General features: G+C 42.1%; 1 protein-coding gene across 1 annotated transcript in view; it reads left to right on the top strand.

Moving 5' to 3' along the window:
• Positions 1-18,820: 18,820 nt before the first annotated feature.
• The window catches only part of TIMP3 (TIMP metallopeptidase inhibitor 3), a gene marked incomplete at its 5' end in the record, with an annotated part of 8,735 nt that continues 6,219 nt past the window's right edge, over positions 18,821-21,336 (top strand). Inside the window, one exon of the mRNA XM_010288925.1 lies at positions 18,821-18,903. Coding sequence (XP_010287227.1) covers positions 18,821-18,903 — 83 coding nt within the window. The remainder of the gene's footprint in view (positions 18,904-21,336) is intronic.

Genomic DNA, 21,336 nt, shown 5'->3' with positions numbered 1-21,336 from the left:
CAGCAAAGCAGATATAACTTGCACCAAATTTGCATAATGCTTGCCCAGATAGTAATGGCTACACCCGATGCAACAGCATGAAGGTGACACATTATTAATTCTTGCTCCCTGGTGGTTCATTGAAAAAAAAAAAAAAATCCAACGACAGCACATAGGAAACAGGAGTACTTCTGTTCCACAGGACCATGTTCAAAATGACCCAAGCTCCTGCTGGCCTAGACTGAAGGACATGAATTTTAACTCTCTCTTGCTGTATTGTAATTACAGTATGGGGACTTCAACATCTGTTTCCTTTTCTCCATGTTTCCCTCTGTATTGGGTGTTACTGCAGTGCTGCCTGCAGGGAGGCCTGCTGGCATTATGTCTGTTAATTTTCTATAGAAGAGCACTGGAGCATTTGTTCAGACAAGTTCAATCTCTCATGCTCAGTGAATACATGAACAAGCAAAGATCTTGCTCCTCTGACGTTTGATCAGCTCTTTCAAATTTCTTCAATCAGCTGTAAATAGGAAGCTCTGTGAGCAGTTTTTGGTATTGGTCTCCAAACAGTTAAAATATAAGGGAAAAAATGTGCTTGCTTGTATCAAGACAGGAAAACCACAGAATGGAAAACTTCCACTTCACTTTGAAAGACAGGAAATGGCTGGTGTTGGAAAGGCAACAGGTAGAGGAGGAGAGAGCCAGAGGATATCTGTATAAAAACCAGCTATTCCCCAGACACTTCTCCTTTAGCTCCGTGTTCTTTTGGGGGAAGGAGTTCCAGGCTGGCCCCACTGTTCCAAGCCCTTTATACACTTTCCAAACACCCGCCCCAGTTTCCTACTTCCTGCCTCTTTGACACTGCTATAAATATCCCGCCTGCCTTTCATAGGTCTAGAGAAACACACATTGCAGGTTAAAGGGGATTGAGGTGGCAGTATGAAACAGCCTTTAGACCTGCTTTTGTGAAGTGTGTGATTGCTGGGTCCTCAGCTTTAACTTGCGAAGTGTGAGGTTGCTGTGTCCCCTGCTTTAAATTTCCCTGGAGGGGAAATGGAGGGAGTTCTTTCAGAGTGAAACTATCTCCCTGTTTATCATACTCAACTCTGGACTAGAATACTTGAGCCTGTTTCTGGATAAACAATTTCCTCAAATAATATGCTACATATGGTGCAGACCTAAAAGCTGAAAAATTTATGGTATTTGGGAGAAGGGAGGGTGGGGAAAAGAAGGAACGGGAGACACTAGTTGAGGGACCACACTACATGGAAGAGTATAGTGCTTGCAATAACGAATACCTTAAATGCAGTGGTGAAGAGGATCAGTCCAAGAGGAAATAAAACAGCAAAATGACCCCTGGGGCACTTAAGTAGCCATCATGTACAGTACTTCAATACCACAAAATATACGGCCCCCTCCCTTAGCATCCCGCGGGGTAAAAATCACAAACCCAGAGAAGCGTGGGAAGACAAGAGCAGCAGTTCCTGTGCGAGAGACTCAGTATTGCAAAGGATTGTGCTGGGAGTAAGGGCAAGATGAGTTCTTAAGCCCTTTGTTTTACTTCTCTGAATATGAAGAGCAGCACCTGTCCCTTTTTTCTTTGTTTCTTCTTTCTTTTTCTTCTCTTTTTTTTTCCCAAGGGGGTGGGGGATTAAGGGTTTAGTGGGTTATTTCCTTAGAGGATCAAGATAAAAAGGAGACTTCAATAAGTCTGTTTCCATTTTCTCTATAGACAGTATATTTTCAATGGAATTAAGCAGCTGTCCTGCTTTTCCCCCACTGTGTAACAGTTTACAGTTTTACAGAGAAGCACAGAAATAGAGATTCCACAATATCAGACAGAACTCCTAGATGGCACTTTAAGAGACCCCAAATTATCACAGGCGGGTTTTAATGGAATATTATCCATTCAGAGAGAAGTTCCACTAGACCTGGTGACAAACAGCCAATGACCCTTATCAGTAAGTTGCCTTTAACACCTTTACTTTGGAATAAGCACCCTGCAGCAGAACAGAACCTGTGAGAGTGAGTCATATGCATCATCCGGCTAGCCTGGAGTTCTGATGTTGATAAAACATACCTCCCAGAAGCCTGATGAGGGATAATCTGACTTTCCCATAGCCCTCTTCTGTGGCTGTCATCCTAATTCCTTGTAGTTAGAGATTCATTCAAACCCTGCAGTTTTAAGTTCCTTCCAAAACTCTTTAAAGGCATTTGTTATTTTAACTCTGGAGAGTCTATTTTTGTTATCAGTATGAATGTCTAATCTACCTCCCACATGCATTCTAAATTAACAGCTCGCTCTCTTGAGTTTCCCTGTGTATTTTGGTTTGCTCTTTTTCTGTTTGACTGGGAGGCCAACAGGATGGGAGTAATGTATTTACTCATATTTTGTTCTGAGGAGTCTCCTGATGCCAAATAATTATGGGACTATAAAGCTAGGACTAATAAATCCTTGTGTTACAGAGCCCTACGTCCCTCTGTGTTGTGTGATTTAGCAGGAGCCTGCTAGAGTAGCACTGCCAGCTTGATCCCAAGGAGAGTTGTCCTTTCCAACAGACTGACTCTTTTGAAAAAAATAGCAAGCAAAGTAGGAAGCAGGTCCTTATGGTCTTTATTCCTATGCCATGTTTAAATAGGTTGAAGAAAATAGTGTGGATTGAAAAAAGCAGACAGCACCTGTGTATTTGGCTGGATGGGAAACAAAGCTTTCACTATAACCGGAAAGTTTTCAAGCCAATAGGTTCCTTCCTCTCAGTGCAAGATCTCATGTTTGTTTCTGAAAGCCCTTCTCATACTGATTTCCTCCAGTACTAATGGCTGTTGGAAGAGGTAGGGTAAAGGAAAGCACTGTGTCTGTCTTTCCCTTCTGTTTCAGAAACTGTTTTCCTGTTTGTCTTTCATTCAGTATGGCAACTTGGACCATTGACGTAAACTTTGTCCTGTGTGCTGTTCAAAGCTCCCCTCTTCTGAATTTGACAACATTACCTACACACATCCTGACTAGGCAGCCTTTTTGACAGAAGGACAGGAGAGTGAAGAGAACAGGGTCCTAGGGTGACAGTTGTCTTGACACGCCTGGGGGTTCACATTTTTGTGCAGGCCCTATATTTGTTCATTAAGCCATGATGAAGTCAGCACATGGCAGGGTTCCTTCCAGCACATACTCCTCAATATATATGTGGACCAACAAAGAAAGATCGACCAAAGTTGTTACTGAAGGATTATTGTGGTGGTGCTTTGAGGAAGCACCACCAGGTTACACCATAGAAAAATACAGAACAGGCAGTTTTTATTCCAAAAAGTACCCGAAGTCCTGAATGGGAGGAAAAGAATTCAAAGGAGTTTTCCAAGAGGAGCTGCTTAGCCCACTTGAACTTCTTTCTCTGATGAAATCCATCAGAGCTCATAGCAGCAGCCATCTTAACTTGGGCAGTTACTCTTCAATATCTTCATCAGTGACATAGACTGTGCGCTCGAGTGCACTCTCAGCAGGTTTGCAGATGACATCAAGCTGAGTGGTGCGGTTGACACACCTGAGGGACAGGATGCCATCCAGAGGGACCTGGACAAGCTCAAGGAATGGGTCTGTGCGAACCTCATGAGGTTCAACAAGTCCGAGTGCAGGGTTCTGCACCTGGGTTGAGGCAAACACTGGTATCAGTACAGGTTGGGGGATGAAGGGATTGAGAGCAGCCCTGCTGAGAAGGACTTGGGGGTACTGGTGAGTAAAAAGCTGGACATGAGCCAGGAATGTGTGCTTGCAGCCTGGAAGGCCAGTGGTATCCTGGAATGCATCAAAAGCAGCATGGACAGCAGGTGGAGGGAGGTGATTCTGCCCCTTTACTCTGCTCTGGTGAGACCCCACCTGGAGTCCTGCATCCAGCTCTGGAGCCCTCAGCACAGGAAAGACATGGACCTGTTGGAGCGGGTCCAGAGGAGTGCCACAAAAATGGTCAGAGGGGTGGAACACTTCTCCTATGAAGAAAGACTGAGAGAGTTGGGGTTGTTCAGCTGGAGAAGAGAAGGCTCCGTGGGAGATGTTATTGCAACCTTCCAGTACTTCAAGGGGGCTTATAAGAAAGGTGGGGACAGACTTTTTAGCAGGGCCTGTTGCAATAGGACAAGGGGTAATGGTTTTAAACTAAAAGAGGGTAGATTTAGACTATATCTAAGGAAGACATGTTTCACAAGGAGGGTGGTGAAACACTGGCACAGGTTGCCCAGAGAGGTGGTAGATGCCCCACCCTTGGAAACATTCAAGGTCAGGTTGGACGGGGCTCTGAGCAACCTGATCTAGTTGAAGATGTCCCTGCTCATTGCAGGGGGTTTGGACTAGATGACCTTTAAAGGTCCTTTCCAACCCAAACTATTCTATGATTCTGTGAATTAGAACTGAAATGCTGATGCATGTTGTTTCTCCTCTGAATTTTGGACTATATCTCTTTATTCTATTTTTTCCTCATGAGAACATCTCCACTACAGTTGCTGCAACAGCTGTATTGTCATAAACATACTGACATTCAGTAATGTGGACAACCAGTGTACACTGGAATCAAGAGAGCTATAATAGTTTAAAAAAAAAAAAAAAAAATCTCGTTCCTGTATTCCCAGAGTAATTTCCCATGGCGAAGACTGAGCACTGAATGGAACTATACTCTCATGAGCTAGCTACGTGTTTTCCTGCGAGTTTAATAGCAAGAGCAAGCATTATCTGTGTTCCTTTCACCTAGAAAAGGCAAACTATGTTTTGGTGAGATTTTGCTACAGTGATAGTGGTTTCAGCCCCATTTTGGTTTTAGAATGTATTGGCAGCAAAGCTACAGCTGCTAGGACCAGGTAATGCCAGTCTGCTTCCTGTAGAATCAGTCTCATTAATGTTGGGAAAGAGCTTTAAGAAGCAGTAATGCTTCAGCTGTTTAAGGTTGTATTTCTTCCTTGCCCTGTTTGGAAGGTGACAGGGGAATCCTTACTTGTCTTGGTGTATTTTCACTAAAATCCCTTACCAGAAAATGTTACTGCAAACTGTGGCGATGAGAATGTCATCTGTGGCTTTTTTGCATAGTTGGATAATTTGTTGGTTTTGTTTTTAAGCCAACTTGTGACTCTCTGAGGCTAGCACTGCTGCAAACCTTATTAATAGCAGTCCTTGTCATTTTAGAGGTTTTATCTTTTCATTATTATTCATACATGCTCATTTCTGGATTTGCTAATAAGCACTTGCACTTCCTCAGCTTCCTTGCTTGTGGAAGGAAGCAGTGGAAGGAACAGTGTGCACACCAATAGCCTCGTTTTGTTAACTGGGGTTCTGCTTATGCCGCAGAATATTAGAAGCGGAGATGAAACTATACGTTGGTAAGCCACACCTCTGATTTTTCTCAGGGGAAAAAAGCCATGTAACTATTCTTAGTTGGTATATTAAGTGTGAAATTAAGAGTTCCGAGAGGATGAACAACTGTTATTCAGAGGGAGTGACTTTGTGCTTCTGTCATCTTCTCAGAGCTACAACAGTTCAGTGTTCTTGACTCTGTGTTGAGGAAACTCAGTGTTTCCTTTGGGTGGTGGAAAATCAGAGCCCAGCAAGACTGCTAAAAATCCAGGCTTAGACGTGTGCCTCGTGTACATGTGTGTACATCTTGCAGTTCAGTGATGACCCTGATGACTTCTTGAACTTTTAATGACAATGCAGCTATCTGTTCATGGTGCTAATTAACCCAAAAGCTGATTCCTCCCTCCCCCTTGTTATCCATTCTGTGAATGAGATGTGAAAACAAGACAACGACTTTTCCCGTGCCCTTAGGGCTGTCTGAGCCTGGCAGCAGTGACCCTGCTTGAGTAGAACTGAAAGAGCTGCTGCGCAATGGCCCATACTCCTTTTTAACGGGTTATTAAAATTCCACCTTCTCCCCCTCCCTCCAGTCCTGTTACAGTTTGGAGTGAAGGCACTTAGAGGAAAACAGCTGCAGGAATAACTTTCCCTCTTTTCTTTCGGAAAGGCAGAGACAGTTGTTCAGTTCATAAGTCTAGGGATTCCACCACTACTTATTTAGGGCCTGATCCTGCTCCGGTTAAAATCAGTGGAAAGATTTCCCACTGGATTCAACAGGCAGTTGAAGGAAGCAGCTTCAGGAAGCAGCCTGCAATCAAACAATACTGCTTCAAAATGTTGGAAACGGCTAGAAAGGGAAAAGAGAGTAGGAAGGCATTTGTCAGAGTTGACTTGCTGACTTCCCTACAGTCTCAAAGTACAAGCACTCATCAGGCCAACGTTTTTCTTGAGGAACAGGTTGAATTAGTGTGTTTGCAGTATCCTAAGTTGCTTTTTAAAGATAGCTCTAGTATGTCTATATTCATTTACAGTTTGCAGTGTTGACAGACTTTTATTGGCACAGTGAATTAAATGACTGATCTCTGATGTTGAGTACTTAGTTTAGATAATCTTTGAGATCATAGGGGATAATGGCTTACTTTTTGACATGATGCCTGTTCTCAGCACCTGCAGCTCTCATTGGTATGAATTTACTTGCTGCTTCTGAAAAATGAGGGGAAAAATGGAATTTACTCTTGCTTCTATTATTAAAGTTTGTTGTTTTCACCTCTGATTTATACAGTGAAAGAGGAGTCTAGAACCCTGCTGGAGAGAGTCAGAATTTCTGTTCCATAGAGAATTTTGAAATGATGAAAATTTACTCAATCTGAAATGTGAGGGAAAATGAAAATATCAGAGTCTTCAGCATGGTATTTTCTGGAAAAAGTGATTCTGATGCATCTGAACCTAATATGTTGAAGGGTTAATTCAAAATGTCCATTTTGAACGAAGGTGTCATTTCACATCAACATTTAGACTTAAAGTGCAGTTGAAGAGAAATGCTGATTCAGGATAAAAATAGGTCTCAGTTTTTTTGAGAAGAAAAATAAAAAACAATTTTGCTGAAGTTGATGCTTTCCTTAGAAATTTGTGACTTAAGTAAAACCATGTTTCCTAACAGGAAAAGCATTTCCAGGAACACTTCTACCAGTCCTACTCCTGATGGTTTAACAGTAACAGCCTCCCCTTCTGGAAGGGCTGATTTCAACCAGGTTATATGCTACTTCTCAAGCTGGGAGACATTCCAGTTCATTAGTCCTCTGAGGTTTATACTTAGCTTTTTCTGAATGCTGAGAATTCCCTATAGAACACAAATCTACATACCCTTCACTTGTTCCTGTCCTTGGCAATGGGCAGTTCTCGTTGGGTTTGCTGCATTAATGAACAAACAAGTTTGTGCTGCTGCCACTGAACTGAGACGAGGTATTTCCCCTTGTGCTTCTGTTAGTTCCCTCCCTGTCAATGTTTAAACATGCTTACACCTGTGTTCCAGGTGCGAGCTTAACTGGAGCCCTGAAAAGCTAGCTCTTGGGAGGGTGGCTCATTACTTTGCCAAAATAGTCCTGTTACAGCAATGTCTCAGGAGACCTAGACAGGCAGGAAGCATTTGGCATCGGTGTATACCCTGGAAATGATTACCCTTATCTGTAAACATTCAGCAGTGCAGTGTCCAGAGAACTTCTGCCTCCCAAAACAGTTAATGGGTCTTAGAGCATTCAGAAATGGCGATCACTGTGCCAGGGCAGCTGTGAAATGACTATCCAACTATATCTTGTGACCTTTTGATTTTTTTTTTTTTCCAAAAAAGTTATAAGGACACCTAAGAAGTGATACCAGAATGCAGACTTACCTCCCCTAAATTGAAACTTTATGAAAGTTTTTGGTAAGGATACTTCACACAGCTCTCAAACTCCAGTAGCACAGATGAGCTAACTGACTGGTAGGTGCACTTGAAGTACTCCATCAGATTGATATGATCAGCCCTGAGAATTTCCATATAAAAACCACTAATTAGCAATACTGACTAGGAATAAAACAGTATAGCTTAGTCTTGGATTTGTCTAAACACCTGTTGTGCAAGAAAAAAAGTCAACAATTGGTGGTAGACAGGCACGGCACTGTTAACCATTCAGCGTGTACCCTGTGCTTACGGAAGTCTAGCTAAGAGTCATATCTTATTACTTCATTGGGAGCACCAGGATGCATATGAGCATCCAAGTAATGACACACAACTTCTGGAAATCTGTTCTTACTAAGGCCTATAGGGCTGTTCATGAACATGGAATTTTGATTAAAAGTTTGTATGAAGGAAGTTTGGGTAATAAAAGAATGAAATGGTTATACTGTTTCTCTCTCCAATGCAGTTTCTATGGAACTACTTTGGCCAGTCTGTTAGGACAGTCAGGGAGTTTCTGAGAAAACTGAAGAACAAAGGTACTGGGCCAGTGTCTGCCCACCCTTTCTGCTGTAAGTGTTCCATGTCATTGCACAGGGAAAATCTTCAGAGCCAGAGGATGTGCGGTATTTGTGTTACTCCTGTAAAGAGTTGTTGCTTATAGATGTTCTTAGACTTCCAGATCTTCTCATTACCTCTTTCATGAGATGTCTCATATCACTCTCCTTTTTTTTTTTTACCTTCCTCCCACAACAAGTCAACTTCAATATCCCTTTGAAGGTCCAAAATGAAGGATGATGTTTTAAAACACAGTTATGACAGGGCACTACATGGAATCCTAGAAGGTTCTGGGTAGGTGGGCAAACTGGTCAGTGTGACATTTGCCCAGATATTGTCCTGACCTTGACCTGTAGTCTGACTGGGAATTGTGGTACATGAGGCCGATTCAGGGCTAAGGGAGGATTTCCACTTGATTGGAGTGATTGTATGAACACTGAATTAGGATCCAAGTGCTACACCTAAGTGTTTAGATGGTGCTTAGATGCCAGGGTAAAATTCTTCATGTATCTAAGCTCAGCTACATAGTATTAATAATTGTGGTTACATAATAGACATTAATAAAATGGGCAATTAGTAAATTCCTTAAGCATTATGATAAACCAGAACTGTGTCATGTACATGTCCAGTGTATGTGAACAGTCTGCAGAGGCTGTCAGATTCTGAACAATTTATAATGGCATAAGAATGGTGGGCAAAGGTATTGGCTTCTCACAGGAGAAATTGTTTGAATGCAGGTTTGATTCCAGGGTCAGGCAGGTCTAGTACTAGGTCCTGTCGGGTCCAGCGCAAAGAGGAACAGCAGAGCAGCACGTATAGGCCGACATGGTTAAACATGCATACCTCTTTGGCATGGACAGCTGCTTAGCCTATCAGTTTAATGCAAGTTTTCTAATGCAGGAAGGAATTTGCAGGCCCACCCAGTACCCTTGAAATCTATACGTGTTCCCAAATGGTTCTTCCTCTCTAGCTCCTACGTGCAAAATTGAGTGTAAACCATGTGATCAGTGGAGTGCAACCTCCTTGCAGAATGCTGGCACCCGTCCCAGCTGGGCGAGGTGCTGAAGCAAGGAGAGTCCTCTGAAGTAAGTTGCTGAAGCAGGGAGTGTCTAGGCCTGTGGCTTTTGATACTCCCCGTTTTGAAAGGTTTACATGGGCTGTCACAGCTGTCCTATTTCTAATGCATGGAAGAAAACTGCTTTCAGATGTTCTCTTTAGCAGCACTGTCCTTCCTCCTCCTCCTGTTGGACCATTTGTATATAAGCTCGCAATGTGTTAATGGATTGCATGGTGGGTTAAGGAAGACTAAGAAATAGGCAGATTTGGCTCAAAAATTTTCTATTGACTCCTTGAAAAATACAGTGATGAATTGATTATGCTTGTTAATTCTGGATATCCTGCAGAGGAAATCTAGCACTAAGGAGCAAAGACAGGCCAGTTCTATGTATCTGGCTTTGCAGATGTCTCACTGTTACATGGAATGCAACGTAGCATCTACCAGGTTCAGCCCTGGATGTTCATTGTGTGTATGGTTGAGTGCTGGATCAGAGCATCTTTCCCCCCTTCCTCTTGTGATGTATGCCAGCAGTCTCTTGGCTGCTTGGTGAAGATAGTGGTTTTGTTCTAAGAACCAGATATCAAGCTGCAACACAACAGCTTGCAGAAGGAATGACCATATCCCAATAGAGCAACTTATCTACAGCTTTGCAGGCTAAGGACTTTTCTTTCTCAGCAGTACTGAAACCCTGGGAAATTTGCAGTCAAAAAGAAAAAATGGACAAAAGGGTGTGTCTACGCTGCCTCTTCAGCCTCAACTCTCCTCATTGTGTACTCATTTTGATGTACACGTAAAAGCAACGTCATTTGAATACTTGCAGCAGCAGACATCGCATTTGAGGAACGTATATTACCGTTGCATAGGATCAACAGTACTTTATTCTTTAAGCAGTGCCCATGACCTCAAGGGAGCAAAAGTCTGCCCTGTGGGAATCAAAATGGAATTTCTGTGATTGGAGTAGGTTCTTTAAAATACCACTCGCTCCATTTTAATCCCTCTAGCAGTCGTTCTTGTAGTTTATTATCATGATATGTGGAAATGGAAGATCAGCCTCACTTGCAACTGTATCACTAAATCACAGGCAAAGGACATGTTTTCTCCTTGCAGAGGCTGCTCCCCTAACTGTACTTCTTTAGGCAATTCATCTCTCATCATATGCTCCAATTTACTTTCCATGTTACTGCTCACTTGATGGGTTGGGAAACGATCAATGCCAGATGCACATTCCTTTCAGGCAGTAAATGCTCCTGCAGCAGTAAGCCATGTGCACCAGCTCCTTGTTTCATTAAAATCGCATATGGTTTCCATTTGCCCCTAATTGGTCTCACTTCAGCTCTCCCATATTCTCTGAGTGGAACGCTTAGACCTGTGGCTCCTTCGAACAATTCCAAGGAGCTATGAGAAACCAGAGCCTTGGCTGTCTCAGCCTGGCTTCCCCTTTCCTCTGTGTACTGTGTCTAGAAGTACTTGATCTGGAAGTGAGGACCGAGTTAAATCTTATTGCACAGATCTTATGTAGACCAAAAGAAAATGGAAAAGGTGTTTTGAGCTGAGCGTTGCCCGACCAGCTTTGAGTCATATGCTTCTTATTTTTATCTGATGTTATAAGCTGGCTTTGAAAGTGCTTTTGTGTGTTGGTTTTGACAGCCATCTTTCCAACACTGCTAACCTTGGCTGACAGCAGTTCTTTCTTTGGCACTTGTCAGTGGCACAAAATGAGGCAAAATGCACTCTGCTGAAAACATCCCTTGGAGAAAGGTGCAAGGTGCCTCTCTACTGTGCTCTGTTCATGAGGCACTCCCTTCCCCTCCTTCCACTTGCATCACTTCTCCTTCCTTTACTCTGATACTTGTCTGCTGCCTTTTGCCTCTAACCCCAATTCAGCTTTCAGCAATGAATTGAAAAAATATTTAGGTGGAAAGTTAAAAAAAAAAGCCTGCCAAAAAGGAGACAGAGAAATGGCTATTTGGCAGGAAAGACACTGGTTTCTCTCTTTGTTTTACCAGAGGTTTCTCAAAGCTGTATGCACTCTCATTATGTAGTCGGCAGTGTCTCTGCTTGCTTACATCCCTAGCAAAGGTAGAATGTTTTGTTGATGCAAGCTGTGAGGCTAAGTGACGTGTGTAACTACTGTGACTCAACTCACTCTGTGCCTGTTCTAGCTAATCTCTTGGGCCTGCCTGGATTCCCTGAATTTAGTAGGTGTAATAGCTAGTAGCAACAAATGTTGGGTTTTTGCTTTTTTTTTCTTCATTTAGTTTCTCTGTGTTTATCACAAGGTATTTCCTGAAGCTAGTTTCCCTTGGCATGAAAGGTGCAATCTACACATGGATCTAAAAGATTCTACTTGTAAATGGATATGAATGCATTTTAGATCCCTCCTTTCTTTCCTCTTCGTTTCAATGTTTTCTCCATCCTCCAAACAGACTATTTGTGTATGATGGGAAATCAAGGGAGCTAACATCAGGAGTTAGATGCAGGGGCAGTGCTGAGCAGCTGAAGAATCTTCAACCAAATTGCATACGGGAACCTGAATGAAATGTCTAGAAGAGAATTTCTAGATGCCATTTAATTGCCTCCTACTTTTTTGGTTGGCCTTCAAACAGCTTTGCTATGCCATAGACAGGGAAAGATTTTGGACCTGTAAAACAAAGGCCAAAAGTAAATGTCATAGTTCTGGTTAGAAAATGGGAAGGAAAGGTATCTGTGTGTCTTGCCTTACTGGTTTTATTTAGATTTTTATTGTTAGTCAGAATGTTCCAACACACTTGCTGAAGTCAGCACAAGTCCTTTTCAAGGTGGTATTTATGTGGCAACTGTCTGACTGCTAGAGGTGATTGGTGGGAAGAAGGTCCACTTTCTCAGTCAGTGTTCCTCAGAGCTCTTTGAAAAGGCAAGAGGTCAATATTTGGACTCCCAGTAAGGGGAGCCAGTTTGTTGGTGAGGGGTATGAGAGGAAGGCAGCCAGCAGTGAACCTCTTACTTCACTACCTTTTTTTTTTGCTTTCTTGATGAGATTCTCTACTGATGCTGTGTAGCAGCACAGCTGGATTTGGCTTCTGCCAAGAAGCAGCAAAAGGTGTTTGCTTTTCTCTTGTGGCTTTGGCTGGATGTCATGATGGAATGAGGCAAGAGGAAGCTCCTCTATTGTATTTTTTCCACCTTCTTGTGCTTTGCAAGAAGCCTTCAAATTCAATACTCTAATTTGTAAAAGAATTCTATTGGTTATGTAGGAGGTGACTTTCAGTACAGACAGATCATCAAACAAACTGGAGACTTAGATCTGGTTTTTTTTGCTCTTCATGAATCCCCTGCTGTCATCAGCCTTTCCCTTTCTGTTCTGCTTTGCTGTGCAGGTGGAGGAATGGGTGAGAGGCTGCTTTCTTGTCCCCCTTCCAAAACAGGCCCCACCCACTTGCCTGGTGACTGTAGACTTGTATGAGCAGCAATTTAGCAGGGCTTCCCAAGAGACTGCATATAGCTGGGTCAGACTTCCAGTCCAAAGGACACAGTCCACTTGTAGTTATGGTCCTCTGTCTTTAGGGAGGTCAAGAGCGTTGGTAATAATTGCTAACAGATCAGCCAGGGGAGTGGGAAAAGGAATGCAGCTCGTGAGAGGAAGTTAGTGAGCAAGGCAGACACAGCAGTTCTGTCTTTTTAGCAGTACCATCAGCACCAATGCTAGAAAAGCTGTGTTTAAAAGCATCCTGCCTTGACCAGGTTAGGAGACAGGAGACATTTATGACCCCCATAAATGCGCGAATAAACTAATACCTCAGTAGTGTCTAGGTATGCTCAGGAGTCTTAAACATACCAGCTGCCTTAGCCCTGCATGATGTGAGCCCTCCAGCATGTACCAGCACAGTAAGGAGTTTTTGTGAGACAGGCTGAATGAGAGAGCTGCTAGTAAAGTTGGTAAAAAGTTCTCAGTAAATTGCTCTTGGGAGTGAGCCCTTGTATAGTCTTTGGATTAATAAAATGGCAGCCATCCTCCTTGGAATGTCCTGAGTCTCATGTTAAGGCAGCATTTCCAAGTGCACCATTCTGTTGGGTGTTGGTTTCGCTGTCCGGTTCTTGGTGTAGTCAGTGGCCTCAGGATAGAAGGAGCCTTTCTTCAGCCGTCTGGTCATGTTGCTCCTCCAACATATATTGTATTTTGCCACTATTTGGATGCCAAAGAAGGGACTGGGAGAATAACTTGTCCCCTGTGTCTCCATTAGTAAACAACATGAATCCTCTACATTCTTCACTTAAATGCAGTGAGCATGCATCTCAGCCAAACCTCTCACCTAAAAATACTCATATTGCACACCAATAAAATAAATCCTTGAAACAATAATGAGAAATGTTAGCATTTGTTACTCTCCTGAGCTGTTCATGATAATTGGTCACAAGGGAAAAGGATTTGGAGCAAATCCTGGTCTCTGAAGGGTGTGTGCTTCCACTTAAGATGCTGTTTATGGATGACAACCGGCCCACTTGTATGAAAACATCTGTTTCTCATGGTGCAGTTGGGCATGCAGCTGGGATTCCTGGTGTTAGTTTGTGCATGTACCACTGCCCTCTCGTTAAGGGGAGGTGAGATTTGTGGTAGTGTCACCATCTAGTGGCTGGCGCCGATAAAGGACACAGGCTGAATTGAACTAAGGCAGTTGGTGCCTTTGCTTTTCAGTTGGGAAAAAGAGCTACTACCCATGTAGTAGCTAGTGTGTGCCTGGATGAAATGACTTGATAATTACAAGTCTTTTCACCGTGATGTTTCCTCAGGTTGGCAAATGCTTGTCTTAATCTCAGTGTCCACTTCCCTCACATCGGTCATTGCCTGTTTGTCTACTCCTTGCCTTGTGAAAAGAATGCCTTCTGCTATTTCAGTTGTACAGCCAGTGTCCTCTTCTGCTTCATACCTTACTGTTAGACCTACTCTTTCTATGAATCCTTGAGAAAATGGCCACAGAGTAGGGGATAAAGTTAAAGAGTACTTGAGTTAGATATGTGTGCATTTGGACAAACAAAAGTGCATATGGGGCCTTTCTCTACAATGCCCATTCTGATTTGTTTGCCTTTATAAGACCCCATCCAGTGACATTTGGAAAAGATGTGATTTTTATGGGTATACATGCACATGCAGACAGTTTGTACCGTGCTAGAGATGCCAGTGAAATACAAACCATTAGCTGCTTGCAATATACTAGTCCTGTGGCAAATCTGAGCCATCTCTGTTTTCCTAAATACTAAGCTAGCTTACATTAAAAAAAAAAAAAAGGCAAGGGAAAAGAGATAAATACATTAATCATTTGTGATACACTGTTAGATGTATTTCTTGAATCCTCAAACATAGCAGGTTGTTATTTTCTTAATAATTGCTTTTTTTAGAATATCAACTAAATGTCCGGTTTTCTTTCTGTCTGTTCTCTCCCTCATTTTTTTTAATCATGTCAAATGTTGAGAAGCAGCACATATGTTTTCTCCTCTTTGACTCATGGTATGGCTGCCATGCTTACCTTATCAAGATTTATATCCTCATCTAATTTAACTTTTCATAAATAATTACAAATCACTCATGAGACCTTGCCAACTGCTCCAGTCCCACAAAGTGACCTGACCTGAAACCCCAAAGTACTGAGAAACATTCATCTCGGAGTGTTTTCATAGGCAGTACTTCAAAGGAATTGTGGTTTAAAAATATGCAGCTATTTTGGAGACCACTTGTGTGGGATAAAGTTTCCCATCAGTAATAGCAGGACTGTAATAGAGCTTCAGGGAGAAGGAAGGAGTTCAAGGGAGCAGTCACAGCACCTTTTGCCTCGTTGTGCTCAAGCAGTAGGAGTCCCCAGCAGTAAACAATTGACTTTGTTAACATAACATGGACTGAATTTGCAGCAGAAATACTGTAAATTTCTGATAATTTGCACAGGGTGAAAAATTCCTCTGGCAAGTACGCATGGCCCCCACTTGGTTAGGAACAATGTTCTTTATCTTCTAACTAGGTGTGAAGAGTGGTGCAGCACTGTAACTGGTGAGCAGAGGTTTGAAGGAACAAAGATAGGAACTGGGAAAGATGTGGTTGCAGATCTGTAGCTTGGAGCTCTGTTTTGGGCAAATTTACAAACGTCTGTCATGCGTGGAGGTTTAGGGTGATGAAGCTGGACATGCAAGAGCAACCTCTGAGCAGTCCTGTCTATCCAGCATTTCTCATCTGTTATCCAGATACATCTAATCCTCAGGGGGTGGGAATTTAACCTCACGAAATAGAGGGGCTGGACTTAAGTTGGAGTATCCTCTGCTCCTTGGCAAACAGCTTGACTTTTCCTTTAATATGGGAAAAATGAGGGAGGCTGGGTTCTTTGTTCATTCTTTTTGGTGAAGGAAGGAGCTTACCTAGAAAAGTTACCATTTGTGTGATAAAGGCAACCTCTCTGATATACAGAGGGCTTGACACATTTGCAAAAGTCTTGAAGTGACAGCCCACGCTAAGATTTTTCATGGTTTTTACTAGGTGAATTTTCTAGGACAGTTGTTCTTCTGTAACTTTACCGTGGAACGAGAATACGAAAATACAGATCCTTCCACCTGCTTGCCAGGGTAGCGTTACTTAAAGTTGTGATGCTGTTATGTGCTAGCGTAGATGTGCATTTTGAATCTTTGGTCCTGTGGTGAAGCTGTTGATTAGTCCATAAATGAAAGTTGGTTTCTTTCTGAAGTGGCTGTGCTACTCTAACTAGAAGTTAAAGGTCCGCCAAGCTAGCAGTGAACTACATGAAGAAAATGGGATTTTAGATGTTTTGTCAGTAATTTGGAATGTGCCTGTCACCTTTTATACTAAGCATGTTCTGGTTTGGGATCCCTAGCATCTTGCAATATTGCCTTTTAGTATATTTGTTATCATTGTCAGTAAGACAAGAGATTTCACTGTTGATTTCAGATGTGTTGGTCAAACACATCTTTTTCAATCGGTGTATCAGATATGCAATAGATGAAGATAGACTTTTGATACCCTTTACTATAGATTCCAGCATTAGTGAAGTGCTCTGGAATTCACAAAGCCTTAAAGAAATTGTATTCTTTCTCATTGACCCTTAGGCAGTCCGGGTTTTATAGCTTCACTAGTGGTTGTGGTGGTTGGGAGCAACAAAGGAAGGAACCTAGTTCTTTAGAGACATTTGCAGTCCTCAAGGACATGCTTCAATATATCTACTAAATTTTGAAGAGAGTAAATCAAAGTCTGAACAACTTGTTAAACAGAAGAATCAATAAAATTGTTCTGGCTTTTACTCCCACTGGATAATAGAAGTTTGAAAAAAAATTAAGAATGAAGTTTTACACTCAATGAATGAAGGTTTTGTTGGTCCTTTGAATCACAGCCAGCAGGACTGTCTTACCTAATTTAAAATTTATTTGACAAGTCTGGCTGAAGCACAGGATATAAATCAGAGCAGAGTGAGTTTTTCTTCATTTCACACCATCCTTATAGAACAAATTCCAGGAACTGGTGTGTATAACCAGACCTATCTCTTCCTTTAAATCTTTTCTTCAGATTATTCAGAAACCTGGGGCAAGCTTTTTGCCTCATTAATTTGGTCTAGGTAGTGAACAAAAACTTAATCTCCTCTTTTTCCTGTTTCTTCCAGTGGGCTTCTACAGCTGTGTGAAACCTAAATGAGCTAAGAATCAACAAGGTGCTTTTTTAATGTCCTATATATCTAGCAAAATAGATCCCTGGACTTTGTTGCTGCTTTTAGATAGTGCTGTAATAACTCATTGGGTTTTCCTGATTGCAGAGGAGTACCTCCATCTGTTTGTCTCCCTTCCATGCCTTCTTGCTTTTTAATGAATTGTTTTCTGTGATGCATTAATATGATACATTCAGCAAAACACAGATTAAATGCTGCAAAAAATTCCTGTGAAAGCAGTACCTCTGTCCTGTGCAGGGAGTTACAATCAGGACCTTTATAGGCTGAGAGGAAATGCTGTATGTGGTCTTAGTTGCTGGATTTCAGTAGTCTGGAACCATTGGGCCATACATGCAGCAGAGGTGCTTTGTTTGCAATTGTGTACCAATACGAGCTTTATGCAAAAGTATCTGACATCTCTTCCACAAAAAAGGTGTTTCTGGAGGATTTATATATAACTACTAAATTGTCAGTTGTGTTATGAGTATGTTGCATTCTTTGGATTATTCTGCTGGAATCATTTTCATAGCCCTTGTAATGAGAAGCTTGATGAATAAGATTTTAGGTAAGATTTGCACCATTATATTGTAGTTTTGATGCTTCTCTTGATTGATGTATTTTTGAGTTCCTTTTTTAATTTTTTTGTCCTGTTGTTTGTATGAATGGCATTTGGCCTGCAACATTTTTTAAACAGTCATCCTTATTCTTCCCAGGATTGGTCTTCTCCAATCTCAGTTTTTGCAGCCCTTGTAAAAATAAAGCTACTTCTGGTGCTTGTATAATGTGATACAGTTGTTCTAGGGGAGCGAACCTTAGCTGAATAATGCCAGCCCTGTCACTAAGCTTTGCTGCTCTGCCGAGATGAGCAGGTAATTGCAGAACTTTTTCAAAGAGGATAGATGGAATGGTAGTGTTTTGTGTGGAATGCCCCAAAAATAGATGAGCAGGAGATCTCTTCACTAAGCACTGACTTTAAACTACCCACTAGATCCATCTGAGGGACCTCAAAAACCTTATCTATGATGGTTTGGGCTCAGTTGGCATTGCTGTGGTGTGTCTGTCATACAATGGAGGTATCTGTGTGAGGCTGGATGCTGTGTGCATGCACGCACACACACTGCCCCTTAGTACCCTTGAAGAAATGAAATGCAGTGTACCTGAGGTCTGATGGGTCAGCTTTAGTTTGTCTTCCAGGTGCCTTTGGCTGGGCTGGGAGCTTTCACTGTGGGCTTGATGGTTGCTGAACAATCTGATTTTGCACAGTAGCTATTTTGTTGGGAGTTTTGTGGTATCTGAAAGGTGGCAGCTATATTGAAGTCCCCAGATACGGGATATTGCAGTGAGGTGTACTGTATTGTTGGGAAACAGAAGCTGCATGGGGCACACAAAGAACAATGTAAAAGTTGTATCTGGTGAACATCATTCCATATGCTGTGAGTGAAGACCTTAAATGCAAACTCTGTCCCAGTGGCTTGATGCAAAGATTTTAACCTGCCTTGGTCCCAACTATAGTCTTCTTTGCAGATTTCCATAAGATTTCAACATAAATAATGCTTGTTCTTATTCTTCACACAGAACTGGACTTCCTCTAAATAAATACTTGCTTTGGCATCCCATTTTACATGCCTTCATTGTGTGTGAGATTTAGAATAAATTGAGAGGAAGGTTGGCCTGGAATTTTGTTTTATTTTACAGAATAATTTATCTAAGTGGCTTTTTTGAAGTGGACAGTCTAGCCTAAATGTTGTGTGAGGCTGTTTATAATTTTTTTATTTTTTCCTCTCTTGTGGCAGTGATCCGAGCTAAAGTTGTGGGGAAGAAGCTCATGAAAGATGGACCATTTGGAACAATGCGATACACAGTCAAGCAGATGAAGGTATGTTTGCAGACATTTCACATAGCCTTGTAGATATGATAATGATTCTAGTTAACATGTAATAATTAACAGAGTTTGCATACTTAAAACAACAGCACCTCAGGTTTTCACAGTAGTCAGCTAGAATGGAAGGTAACCGGCAATTGGTAGAAATTGCCTGGAGAGGGGAGAGGAGCAGGAAGAGGTCATTCCTGACATACAATGATGAATATCTGAATTCTTCCTTTATTTTAAAAATTTCTGGTAGTAAAAGATGCTAGATGGGCTTCTTTAGGTATTGGAGTCATATTTGTGTTCAACACAGAGTTTGACTGTGGAAATGCAAGCTTTTCCATGCAGCACTTTAATTAAATTCAAGATGTGGTGGTGGCGGTAGGGGCTCTGCTAGCTGTGGGAGAGTGGTCTTTCATCTCTTCTTCCTTTGCATTCTTTGTGACCACCAGTTAGAATGATGGCATTTTTTTCCATGTATAGAACAAATGAAACTCATATAGTGAAGTCTTTACACAAAGCTAAACCAAACACTGTAGCTTTCAAATATCATCAACTCAAGAGTTTTAAAGTATTGACTCCAAGGTGAAAAGGGCTAGATTTCCTACACCAGTTGCTTGGTTTCTCTAGTTCCTCTCTTCAGAGCTCTGATTCTTTGCTGCACAAACTTCAACCTGCTGTTTTGGACACAGTTTTTTTTCTTAAACTGACCCCTTGTTATGTAACGCTAAAAATCAGTCCTAGATTGTTTTTCTTGGCTATGCCATTCCAGTCATAAGACTGGTTTATGTCTTAGGGGGGGAAAAAAAAAAAAAGAAAAAAGAAAGGGAATGGAAAGGCTTGGCAGAGACTGCAGAAATCTGAAACATATTAGACAAAGTAAAGGTTCAGAAAAAAACAGTCACTTGCCCGCCTCGCCTCGTAACAGTAACTCTCTTTATAAGGCAGTTTATAGCTAAGCACGAAAGCTGGGGGGAGGAGACGCAAAGCCTGTTTCATAAGCTGTCGCAAAACCACACACGTAGCCAAATCTGGTCCTGGCATGGCTCTTCCACTAGAGTGGAATGCTTGCACTTTGAATAAGAGGGTGTGAGGTGCTGGGCTTACTAATTCCCTTCATCTTAAAAAATTCTTTTTAAGATTCAAAAGAAAATAGGTATTAATTAATTAACTTGTATTTGTAAACAAGGCAGCTGGCTATGTTGGCAACAATGAGATAATGCTGCCACCTTTTCTTTTTTTTTTTTTTTTTTGATGGCTGTTCCAGGCCCAGGCCTCATCAGGCTTGCAGCACTCTGTGCAGTTCTTGTCCAGCTTTGTCACTCTCCAGCTCAGCCAGTGTACCTCACTTCACAAAAGTACTCAATGTCCACATGCTGCAGTGGCTTCATCAACTCCTTTTTTTGTTTTTTCTGATTTTCTCCACATCTGCCCAGGAGCCTTACTTTTTCTCCTACTCTCCTCCAAGAGTTTGATGCTTCCTTTCTAACATATGACCATGAACAGGGTCCAGTGGTGATCTAGAATAACGGTAGTCCCCAAAATGAATTATTACCCTTTACCATCCATAACATTAGGCTCTCTTGTAACTAATGATACAGCATGCCCCATTGTCAGCCAGTGAGCTGCAGCATCGCAGATCTCTGGGACAGCATTAAGCATTCCTCTCTAACCTGGGAGTTTGCGGTAGTGTCCCTGCTATGAATGGAAAAGAATTCTGTGTGTCCGCTGGCATGGGGAGGAACATAAGCCCAGGCAAGGTGAGCGAGTTGAGTGGAGCAGCAGCCACTCTACCACCTTGATTGACACCATCATGTCAATCTTTAAATAAGACACCTGAGCTTGCCCTGGGTGTTATCATTGGGTTATTCTGCAGGGCCAGGGTGTTTATAGCAGGCAGCAGCCACTCTACCACCTTGATTGACACCATCATGTCAATCTTTAAATAAGACACCTGAGCTTGCCCTGGGTGTTATCATTGGGTTATTCTGCAGCACAGGGCCAGGGTGCTTATAGCAGATGCTGCAGTAATCTGCAATGTCCTTGTGCCGAGACTACAAGAGAACAATTGCCTTTTTGCAGGAGTAATTCCACAGTGTTTTGTTAGGAAGCTATGTGTCCAACAAAAGCAAGAGTGATTTTAAAGGGGAGACTGTGTTGGTCAAACTGCCTCTATGCCTGCTACATAGATGGTGGGCTGGTGAGATGTTGCATTGCACATTTAACTGACCTTTGGCAGGAAGGAACCTGAAGCAAAGTGCTCAGTACAAATGGAATGTCCGGAGGACATAGTTCTTGATAAACAAACAAACCAAGTGTCGTCTTTGAAAGCCTGCTGTCTTTCTGCTGAGCTTAGAGACTTCAGTATAAAGAGGGATTCAGCTCCATGCAGTGAGGGAGCTCAGAGTGACGCAGCAAATGTCTCCCTTGCGCGCCCCAGTG

Source organism: Phaethon lepturus, unplaced genomic scaffold (assembly GCF_000687285.1).
Source record: "Phaethon lepturus isolate BGI_N335 unplaced genomic scaffold, ASM68728v1 scaffold1286, whole genome shotgun sequence".
Classification (NCBI taxonomy): Eukaryota; Metazoa; Chordata; class Aves; order Phaethontiformes; family Phaethontidae; genus Phaethon; species Phaethon lepturus.
Note: the sequence above shows the minus strand (reverse complement) of the source record. Positions and strands in the feature narration are given on the sequence as shown.